Source organism: Acipenser ruthenus, unplaced genomic scaffold (assembly GCF_902713425.1).
Source record: "Acipenser ruthenus unplaced genomic scaffold, fAciRut3.2 maternal haplotype, whole genome shotgun sequence".
Lineage (NCBI taxonomy): Eukaryota > Metazoa > Chordata > Actinopteri > Acipenseriformes > Acipenseridae > Acipenser > Acipenser ruthenus.
Window position 1 is genome coordinate 27501 of NW_026708680.1, and position 10808 is coordinate 38308.

Sequence of the window (10808 nt, forward strand, 5' to 3'; positions counted from 1 at the left end):
GTGAAGTCGTACAAGGACGGTTACTCAGAGTCCAAGCGGTTGTTGAAGGCAGAGTCTTTGTTTTTGTTAATGTGTATGCACCTACTGATGGTAGGGAGAGAGTAAGCTTCCTCCAGAGGCTTGAAGGTATGTTGGTCGGATGTAAAACCGATGAGGTGTTAGTTTTAGGTGGGGATTTTAATTGCACAACTGATAGTAGATTAGATCGGAATCACATTGAGCCACATCCTCAGTCTGCCAGGGAGCTGGTTAGAATTGAAAACTATATGGAACTAGTTGATGTGTGGAGAAACATTAATGCAAAGGATAGACAATATACATGGGTCAAAACACATGGCACTGATGTTTCTATGGCTAGATTGGACCGGTTTTATACTGTTAAACATAATTTAAACATTTTTAAATCTTGTTTTATCAGCCCCACAAGCCTGTCAGATCACAGTTTAGTTTCTGCCAGTGTGTTGCTCCCCTCTCTGAGAATACAAAGTGCATACTGGCATTTTAATACTGCTTTGATTAATGACGAGCATTTTAGGAAAGTTTTTAGTTTTTTTTGGGAGAGATGGAGATGTAAAAAAAGAGACTTCTCCTCATTGCGGCAATGGTGGGATCTAGGGAAGGTGCAGACCCGATCTTTTTGTCAGCAGTATACTAGAAACGTCACAAAGAGCTTAAATAAAACCATGAGAGAGCTGGAGGAGGACATCCTACAGCTCCAGAGAGCTCTGGAGTCCAGCCCAAACGAAAGGCTGATTGAGGGCCTAAAATGTAAAAAAAGGGGGTTAGCGGATCTGCTGGACGTAAAGGTGCAGGGGGCTCTGGTGAGATCGCGTTTCCAGAGCTTAGTGGAGATGGATGCACCCACTCACTATTTCTTTGGGCTGGAGAAAAAGAGTGCACAGAGAAAAGTGATTCTTTGCCTGAGGACAGCGGCTGGGCAGGAGCTCAGGGAGCACGCAGAGATCCGGAAGCTGGCTGTGGGTTTTTATAAGGACCTGTTTACAGCAGAGGCGGTGGAGGAAACTGGGGAATCACAGCGTTTCTTGCAGGACCTTCCTCAGCTGCCTGAGGAGGAAGCCAAGGGGCTGGAAAGTCCTCTGACACTGACTGAACTTTCTGATGCCCTGCAGGGGCTGAACAATGGGAAGACACCTGGACTTGATGGTCTCCCAGTGGAGTTTTATAAAAAGTTCTGGTCTCTGCTGGGAGAGGACTTGTTGGATGTTTTCAGGGAGAGTGTGCAGGATAAAGTTCTGCCTCAGAGTTGCAGAAGAGCGGTCATCACTCTTCTCCCTAAAAAGGGAGATTTGTGTAATATTAAAAACTGGAGACCTGTGTCGTTGCTCTGTGCCGATTATAAAATCCTTTCCAGAGCCCTCGCAAACCGTCTCAGGACTGTGATAGGGCGGGTGGTGCAAGGAGACCAAACATACTGCGTTCCAGACAGATCCATTTTCGATAATATCTTTTTAGTTCGAGATATACTGGCAGCCTCCAAGCTTTTTGGTTTCAATGCAGGTGTAGTGTCGTTGGATCAGGAAAAGGCTTTTGACCGGGTAGATCACCTCTACCTGTGGAGGGCATTTAAAGCTTTTGGGTTTGGGACCGGTTTCTTAGAGAAGGTTCAGCTGCTCTATGGTGACGTTTCTGGTCTATTGAAAATCAATGGTGGCTTAAGCGCCCCTTTCCCCGTTCAGAGAGGTATTAGACAGGGGTGTTCCATGTCTGGTATGCTCTACGCTTTAGCAATAGAGCCTTTTATAAATGAGCTGAGGAGGGTATTGACTGGACTGTCCATTCCTCAGTGTCCCGGTAAACCAGTGAAGGTAACAGCTTATGCAGATGACATTGCTATATTTGTTAACAACCAAACTGATGTTGACAGTGTAGGCACCTGTCAAAGACTGTTTGAGAAGCTGTCATCTGCTAAAGTAAACTGGGATAAGAGTAGTGCAGTGCTTCTGGGTGACTGGAAGGGTTGTCGTCCTCCATTTTTACCTGCTGGATTGCAGTGGAGCAGGGGTGGGCTCCTTTATCTGGGTGTCCATCTTGGGGATGACAGCACAGTGCAGAGAAATTGGGAGGGGATGGTGGAGAAGGTGAAAGGCAGGTTACAGCGGTGGAAATGGCTGCTTCCGCAGATCTCCTATAGAGGTAGGGTACTTATTATTAATAACTTGGTGGCCTCTAGCTTGTGGCACAGGTTCATCTGCTTGGAGCCCCCACAGTCATTAGTGAAACAGGTTCAGGCTGTGATGTTGGAGTTTTTCTGGGATGGGGTGCATTGGATCAGACAGAGTGTGCTGTACCTGCCTCTGGCTGAGGGGGGGCAGGGACTCATAGACCTTTCTAGCAGGACAGAGGCTTTTAGGTTACAGGCCCTGCAGAGGCTGCTGTATTGCACGGAGGACCTCCCGTGGAGGCAGTTTGCCTGTGCCTTCCTGCAGCAGGTGGGGAGGCTGGGTCTGGATAGGAGTCTTTTTTTGTTAGAAATGGGTAAACTGGAGATGGACCGACTGCCAGATTATTATAGGAGCCTGTTGAGGGCATGGCAGTGGGTGCGTGTTGAGCAGAGGGGCACTGGAAACATTAGCCTTGATTGGCTCCTAGAAGAGCCGTTAATATATAATACCTTCTTGAAGTGTGATATTGTTCAGTCTGCTACTTTTATATATAGGTTAGTGAAGGCAGGTGTTGTAAAGCTTAAAGCCCTTTTAGATTTCAACACCTACAGCTGGGTGACTCCTCAGTGGTTAGCATCTGCCCTGGGGATGCGGTCTGTCCGCACTGCTGAGCTTTTCCTTGCCCAGGTGCGTGCCGCTCTCCCCGGTGAGGGGCTGGAGCTCTTAAACCAGCTGTTTAGGGAACAGAGAGTTCCGCACACGGACTCCCCCTTTCCATCACTGTTAGTGTCCCCAGCGATCAGTCAGGCTTCTGATGAGCAGGGTTATTTACTGACTGTAGAGGCTCTGAGAGATCTCCCTCTGTGTACAGTAGAGGGGAAACAGCTGTATAGGGTGTGTGTAAAGGGCCGTTACCAGCAGCAGCTCAGGGCAATACCAGACACACACTGGAGAGAGAAGCTGGGGGTGGCGGAACAGATAGTGCCAGCTTGGAGAACCCTGTATAAGCCACCACTGCCAAAAAGATCGGGGGATCTGCAGTGGAGGATCTTACATACCATCATTGCCGTTAACTCCTTTGTGAGCATCATAAACCCTGAGGTGAAAGATTCCTGTCCATTTTGCTCACAAAGGGAAACTGTTTACCATTGTTTTGTGTTTTGCACCAGATTAAAACCTCTGTTTGCTGCTCTGAAGGAATTGCTTGCTGGATTGGGTTTTGTGTTCTCTGAGGTGTCTTTTATTTTTGGTGTTAAGTATTATAAAAAGAGAAAGTACTCAATCCAGCTGGTGAATTTTTTTATTGGACAGGCCAAATTAGCAATTCTAAAGAGCAGAAAAAACAAAATGAATGACAGTTTAAATACTGATCCTTTTGTCATTTTTAGAATGCTTGTATTAACACGGGTTAGACTGGATTTTAATTTTTATAAAGCAATGCATAATATAGCAATGTTTGAGGAAGTCTGGTGTGTAGACAGTGTGTTGTGTGCTGTTAAGGATGGTGATCTGGAGGAGTATCTGTGATGTGAATTTTTATGTGTTCATAATATTTTATGTATTGTTTTGTTCACCTTGGGTGGATCTGAATTGATTTTGTGATGATATCTGTTTTATAAATATTGATTTTGTGTATTTTATTTAATTGTTAAATAAAGTTTTTTCAAAAAGTAAAAAGTATCTATCTATCTATCTATCTATCTATCTATCTCTCTATCTATCTCTCTGTCTATCTGTCTGTCTGTCTATCTATCTATCTATCTATCTATCTATCTATCTATCTATCTATCTATCTATCTATCTATCTATCTATCTATCTATCTATCTATCTATCTATCTATCTATATGTCTCTCTCTCCCGTTTCAGTTCCGTCTTAAATTATTATTATTATTATTATTATTATTATTATTATTATTATTATTATTATTATTAATAAAAACAATAGCGTTTCTTACGCGACCTGCAGGCGCTCCCGTACATAACCCCGCCCACCGCGTTCTAAACCATGAGGTAATGCCAGCTCAAGATTCCAAAACGAGAAGAGGGGATGATGTCATCTGTAACCAATCACAAAGCGCTCCCCCCCCCCCCATCGGAGTCCGAGGCAGACGGGACGCATGCGCAGATAGCTCCGAACTGTAGCAGCATTTATAAACCCGATGCAAGAGTTTAATATTGAATGTGAAAGACTTTTGTTTGTTTTTTAAAAAATAATTATTTACGTACTATGTATAGTATTTATTTTTAAAACGCTGTCGGTTACACCTCCCTGTGATTCTATATTTTGTGTGTGTGTGTGTTTTGGAGCCACACAAAATTATTTCAGGACGTTTTTTTAAAAAAAAAAAATGTATTAATTATATTATTAAATAAATAATAATCCGCAGAATTCTTTTAAAAAACAAACACACAAACAAACATTGTTTTTGTTGTCTGAAACGTCCTGAAATATCGTTGCTTTCACCATTTAAACCTTAAAACCTAATAAAAAATACCTAATTATTATAAATAATATTTATTTTGTTTTCGTTTTTGTGAACCGCAGCTTTGTTCACCACATTCAATCCGGAACCGAAGTTGGGTTGTCGCGGTTTCCTTTAAACGGGGACGGCTTATCGCGCTGCACCCGGTTTCGCTCTACGCAGTTTGACTCGAATCTCAAAAACAAAAAGTAAGAAACTATTTTCAATTTCTTAAAATCGGTTATTTTTAAACATTTCTCCCGAGTCTGTTTGTTTTGTGTCACACCAGACGGGTAAACACGGTGTAAAAGCGGCGTGTGTTTTAAAGAAAACCGTTTTATTTATTTGTTTACAAAGTTTGTAGCAAAGGCTGTTATATTATTCTTCAAATAAACAACACCCTTTTGTAAATATGTTTCGTGTTTTTTTCAACCCTGTTAAATTATGTGTATCTGTTTTTATGAACAAACGTGTCGGTGATTGGCTTTATGATATATAAAATAGAGAATCTGCCGGCGGCAGCGTCTTTTCTCGAGTTTATTATTTCAATTTTTCCAGAGACAAATTATAAACTTTATTGGTTAGCGTGACACGGAGGCTCCCACGTTGACAAATCATTTAAACACACACTAGAAAATTAACAATAACACACACACACACACACACATATATTATTATTATTATTATTATTATTATTATTATTATTATTATTATTATTAGTATTATTATTATTAGTATTATTATTATTTTGCGAAAATAAATGTGTTCTAATAGTGATACGTTGCTTTTGATGCTCGGTATAAATACACAGAAGCTGCTTTATTTTAGACCTCAAACCTGCCGCCCCCTTAATATAAATCTCTCCCCCTAATAGTTCTATGAATGAAACGTTAAACATTACTAAAACGTTTCCCTCTCTCCTTATCCTTCACCTTCCCTCTCTTCCTTTTCCCTCTCCTCTCTCCTCTCTCTCCTCTCTCCCCTCTCTCCTCTCTCTCCTCTCTCCTCTCTCCTCTCTCTCTCTCCTCTCTCCCCTCTCCTCTCTCTCTCTCTCCTCTCTCTTCTCTCTCCTCTCTCCTCTCTCCTCTCTCTCTCAGTGACTCGTCATGGTAAGAACTGCACAGCGGGTGCGGTCTACACGTACCACGAGAAGAAAAAGGATACGGGTAAGAGACGGTTTCTATTGAAGACTCTCCTCTCCTTTCCTCTCTTCCTTCTCACCCCCTGCCTGTCTGTGTGTCTGCGTGTGTCCATAAGTACGAGAGACCCCTCTCTGTCTCTCTCCTCTCTCTCCCTCTCCTCTCTGTCTCTCTCCTCTCTCTGGTTATGATAGACCCCCCTCCTCTCTCTCTCTCCTCTCTCTCTCCTTCCTCTCTGGTTATGATAGACCCCTCTGTCTCTCTCTCTCCTCTCTCTCAGCTGTCTCTGGTTATGATAGACCCCTCTCTCTCCTCTCTCACTCTCTCTCTCTCTGGTTATGATAGACCCCTCTCTCTCCTCTCTCTCTCTCTCTCTCTCTCTCTCTCTCTCAGCTGTCTCTGGTTATGATAGACCTCTCTCTGTCTCTCTCTCTCTCTCTGGTTATGATAGACCCCCCTCCTCTCTCTCTCTCTCTCTCTCTCTCTCTCTGGTTATGATAGACCCCTCTCTCTCTGTCTCTCTCTCTCTCTCTCTCAGCTGTCTCTGGTTATGATAGACCCCCCTCTCTCTCTCTCTCTCTCTCCTCTCAGCTGTCTCTGGTTATGATAGACCCCCCTCTCTGCCTCTCTCTCTCTCTCTCTCTCTCAGCTGTCTCTGGTTATGATAGACCCCCCTCTCTCTCTCTCTCTCTCTCTGTCTCTCTCTCTCTCTCTCTCAGCTGTCTCTGGTTATGGCACTCAGAGTATTCGGCTGGGTAAAGACGCGATCAAGGATTTCGATTGCTGCTCCCTCTCCCTGCAGCCCTGCAAGGACCCTGTCGTGACGTGAGTGAAACCAGCCGAGCAAAGAGAGAGAGTGTGTGTGTGTGTGTGTGAGAGTGTGTGTGTGTGTGTGTGTGTGTGTGTGCGCGCGTGCGTGTGTGTGTGTGTGTCTGTGTGCGCGTGTGTGTGCCTCTGTGTGTCTGTCTCTGAGTGTGTGTGTGTGCGCGCGTGCGTGTGTGTGTCTGTGTGTGTGTCTGTGTGTCTGTCTCTGAGTGTCTGTCTGTCTGTGTGTGTGTGTGTCTGTGTGCGCGTGCGTGTGTGTGTGCATCTCTGTGTGTCTGTCTCTGAGTGTCTGTCTGTCTGTGTGTGTGTGTCTGTGTGCGCGTGCGTGTGTGTGTGCATCTCTGTGTGTCTGTCTCTGAGTGTCTGTCTGTCTGTGTGTGTGTGTGTGTGTCTCTCAGCATGTCTGTCTCTGAGTGTGTGTGTGTCTGTGTGTGTGTGTGTGTGTGTGTCTCTCAGCGTGTCTGTCTCTGAGTGTGTGTGTGTCTGTGTGCGCGTGCGTGTGTGTGTCTGTGTGTGTCTGTGTGCGCGTGCGTGTGTGTGTCTGTGTGTGTGTGTGTGCGTGTGTGCATCTCTGTGTGTCTGTCTCTGAGTGTGTGCGCGCGTGCGTGTGTGTGTGTGTGTCTCTCTGCGTCTCGTTGTCTTGTGGGATTTTAAAAACATCGCAGCATTAATATTTGTAGTTTTCATTTCTTTCTTTCCTCTCCTCCCTCTTCTCTCAGTCCGGACGGGTTCTTGTTTGAGAGAGAAGCGATTCTGGAATACATCCTGCATCAAAAAAATGAGATCGCCAAAAAAACCAGGGTGAGAGTCCCTGAAACTAAACTGAGTGACGCAGACCCGCTCTAGAACCTTCATCAGAGTCCCTGAAACTAAACTGAGTGACGCAGACCCGCTCTAGAACCTTCATCAGAGTCCCTGAAACTAAACTGAGTCAAGCAGACCCGCTCTAGAACCTTCATCAGAGTCCCTGAAACTAAACTGAGTGACGCAGACCCGCTCTAGAACCTTCATCGGAGTCCCTGAAACTAAACTGAGTCAAGCAGACCCGCTCTAGAACCTTCATCAGAGTCCCTGAAACTAAACTGAGTCAAGCAGACCCGCTCTAGAACCTTCATCAGAGTCCCTGAAACTAAACTGAGTCAAGCAGACCCGATCTAGAACCTTCATCAGAGTCCCTGAAACTAAACTGAGTCGAGCAGACCAGCTCTGGTTTGGGGCTCACTGTGACTCCTCCCCCTCTCTCTCTCTCAGGCCTATGAGAAGCAGCTGAAGGCGGAGGGGGAGGAGTTGAAAACTCTCTCCAGAGCCGCGAAGGAGTCTCGGGTTCAAAACTTCCTGAAGAAAGAGGGGAGCATCGTCACCAAACCACTGAACCCCTTCAAGACAGGTGAGAGGAGAGGAGAGAGGGAGAGGAGAGGAGAGGGAGAGGGTGTCAGAGATAGTGTGTGTGTATCATTGTCTTTTGCATGATATCTTTATCAAGTTTTATAGGAAACTCAATCTCTCCCCTCCTCTCTCCTCTCCTCTCTCCTCCCCTCTCTCCTCTCCTCTCTCCTCTCAGACTCCTCCTCCTCTGGTCCCAGTTGTAGCTCCAGCTCCTCTGCTGGTTCCTCTGGTTACTCCAGTACTCCCAGTACTCCCAGCAGCAGCAGCGATGGCGGCTCCTCGGAGCTGAAAGACAAGCAGCTTCCCAGCTTCTGGATCCCATCACTGACCCCCGAGGCAAAGCCGAGTGCCGTCAAGAAACCAGTAAGAGAGGGGAGGGGAGAGAAGGGAGAGGGGAGAGAAGAGGGAGGAGAGGAGATTATAATGATATTATCAATTTATTTCTCTCTCTCTCCTCTCTCCTCTCTCCTCTCTCTCCTCTCTCCTCCCTCCTTTCCTCTCTCTCCTCTCCTCCCTCCTCTCCTCTCTTCCCTCTCTCCTCCCTCTCTCTCTCCTCTATCCTCTCCTCTCTCCTCTCTCTCCCCTCTCCTCTCTCCTCTCTCTCCTGTCTCTCCTCTCAGGTGAAGACCGTGTTTTGTCCCATGTCGGGGCGTCCCCTGCGTTTGAAGGATCTGACTCCAGTTCGGTTCACGCGTCTCGACCCGTCTCTGTCCCGCGTGTCTCTGATCACGCGGCAGGACCGCTATGTGTGCGCCGTGACGAGAGACGTGCTCGGAAACGCCGTGCCCTGCGCCGTGCTGAGACCCTCGTGAGAGAATCCGCAATACTGAAGCTTCATCAATACAGGAATCATTATCAATACTGTAGCTTCATCAATACTGTAGCATCATCAATACAGGAATCATTATCAATACTGTAGCTTCATCAATACAGGAATCATTATCAATACTGTAGCTTCATCAATACAGGAATCATTATCAATACTGTAGCTTCATCAATACTGTAGCATCATCAATACAGGAATCATTATCAATACTGTAGCTTCATCAATACTGTAGCATCATCAATACAGGAATTATCAATACTATAACTACTCCTCTCTCCTCCCCTCTCCTCTCCTCTCCTCTCTCCTCTCTCCTCTCTCCTCTCTCCTCTCTCCTCTCTCCTCTCCTCTCCTCTCCTCTCTCTCCCCTCTCCTCTCTCCTCTCTCAGGGGTGCTGTGGTGACGCTGGAATGTGTTGAGAAGTTGATTCGTAAAGACATGCTGGACCCTGTGAGCGGAGCCAAGCTGAGAGACAGTGACATCATCGTCCTGCAGAGAGTGAGAGTCTGTGTGTCTGTCTGAGAGTCAGTGCGTCTGTCTGAGAGTCTGTGTGTGTCTGAGAGTCTGTGTGTGTCTGAGAGTCTGTGTGTGTGTCTGAGAGTCTGTGTGTCTGTCTGAGAGTCTGTGTCTGAGAGTGTGTGTCTGTCTGAGAGTGTGTGTCTGTCTGAGAGTGTGTGTCTGTCTGAGAGTGTGTGTCTGTCTGAGAGTCCGTGTGTCTGTCTGAGAGTCTGTGTGTCTGTCTGAGAGTCTGTGTGTCTGTCTGAGAGTCCGTGTGTCTGCCTGAGAGTCCGTGTGTCTGCCTGAGAGTCCGTGTGTCTGTCTGAGAGTCTGTGTGTCTGTCTGAGAGTCTGTGTCTGTCTGAGAGTCTGTGTGTCTGTCTGAGAGTCTGTGTGTGTGTCTGAGTTTGTCTGTCTCAGAGTCTGTGTGTCTGTCTGAGTGTCAGTGTGTGTCTGTCTGTGTCTGAGAGTCTGTGTGTCTGAGAGTCTGTGTGTTTCTGAGAGTCTGTGTCTGTCTGAGAGTCAGTGTGTCTGTCTGTGTCTGTCATTAGAGTCTGTGTCTATTTCTGACTCTCTCTCTCTCTCTCTCAGGGCGGTACTGGATTTGCTGGTTCTGGGGTTGAGTTGAAGGCTAAAGAATCTCGACCAGTCATGCAAGTGTGAGCGAGACCAGACCAGCGCTCCCAGTCGGAGATCCCAGTCGCCCACAGCGATTTGCTACTGGGAGAGGAACCCAGAATGTTTAGTTTTTAAATATAATTTCATGAGAGAACTTTTCAGTTGTAAATGTAGAAATGTCCGTAGAGATTCAGACCACAGTTTACAGATGTAATAAATGTTTACGAGTTCACACAATACCGAGGCTGAGTTGTGTTTATTGTGTAAAGGATACGAGACTGGGTCAGCTGTGCAATATGACAAAAACTACAGCTCCCAGCATGCCTCTGAACCAGCAGCAACAATGAGGGATGATGGGAGGTGTAGTTCTTTAGAAGCAGGCTCAACTTAACAGTTTACTGACGCAAGAGATGGGGGTCAGCTGGACATGTTAACTGATAAGAGAGACAAGGTAAGTTTCCTACAGTGAAAGCACAAGGAAGCATTGTAAAGCACAGAGAGGTCTGGGAAAGCATAGGGAAGCATTGTAAAGCACAGAGAGGTCTGGGAAAGCATAGGGAAGCATTGTAAAGCACAGAGAGGTCTGGTAAAGCATAGGGAAGCATTGTAAAGCACAGAGAGGTCTGGTAAAGCATAGGGAAGCATTGTAAAGCACAGAGAGGTCTGGTAAAGCATAGGGAAGCATTGTAAAGCACAGAGAGGTCTGGTAAAGCATAGGGAAGCATTGTAAAGCACAGAGAGGTGTGGTAAAGCATAGGGAAGCATTGTAAAGCACAGAGAGGTCTGGTAAAGCATAGGGAAGCATTGTAAAGCACAGAGAGGTCTGGTAAAGCATAGGGAAGCATTGTAAAGCACAGAGAGGTCTGGTAAAGCAGAGGGAAGCATTGTAAAGCACAGAGAGGTCTGGTAAAACATAGGGGCAAGATTTCTGCGA

The 10808-nt window shown here is 46.0% G+C and overlaps 1 protein-coding gene across 2 annotated transcripts; it reads left to right on the plus strand.

Moving 5' to 3' along the window:
• The first annotated feature begins 4287 nt into the window (after positions 1-4287).
• LOC117970953 (nitric oxide synthase-interacting protein-like) lies at positions 4288-10111 on the plus strand. Of its 2 annotated transcripts, XM_059021546.1 has the most exons (10): positions 4288-4305; positions 4670-4795; positions 5684-5752; positions 6445-6550; positions 7270-7351; positions 7802-7937; positions 8112-8299; positions 8557-8744; positions 9149-9257; positions 9848-10111. In XM_059021546.1, coding segments are annotated over exons 2-10 (951 nt in total). In that variant the 5' UTR covers positions 4288-4305; positions 4670-4794; the 3' UTR covers positions 9920-10111. The 2 variants fall into 2 exon arrangements, with proteins under 2 accessions (XP_058877529.1, XP_058877530.1); XM_059021547.1 differs by lacking the exon at positions 4288-4305 and having other exon boundaries at positions 4652-4795.
• Positions 10112-10808: the final 697 nt, after the last annotated feature.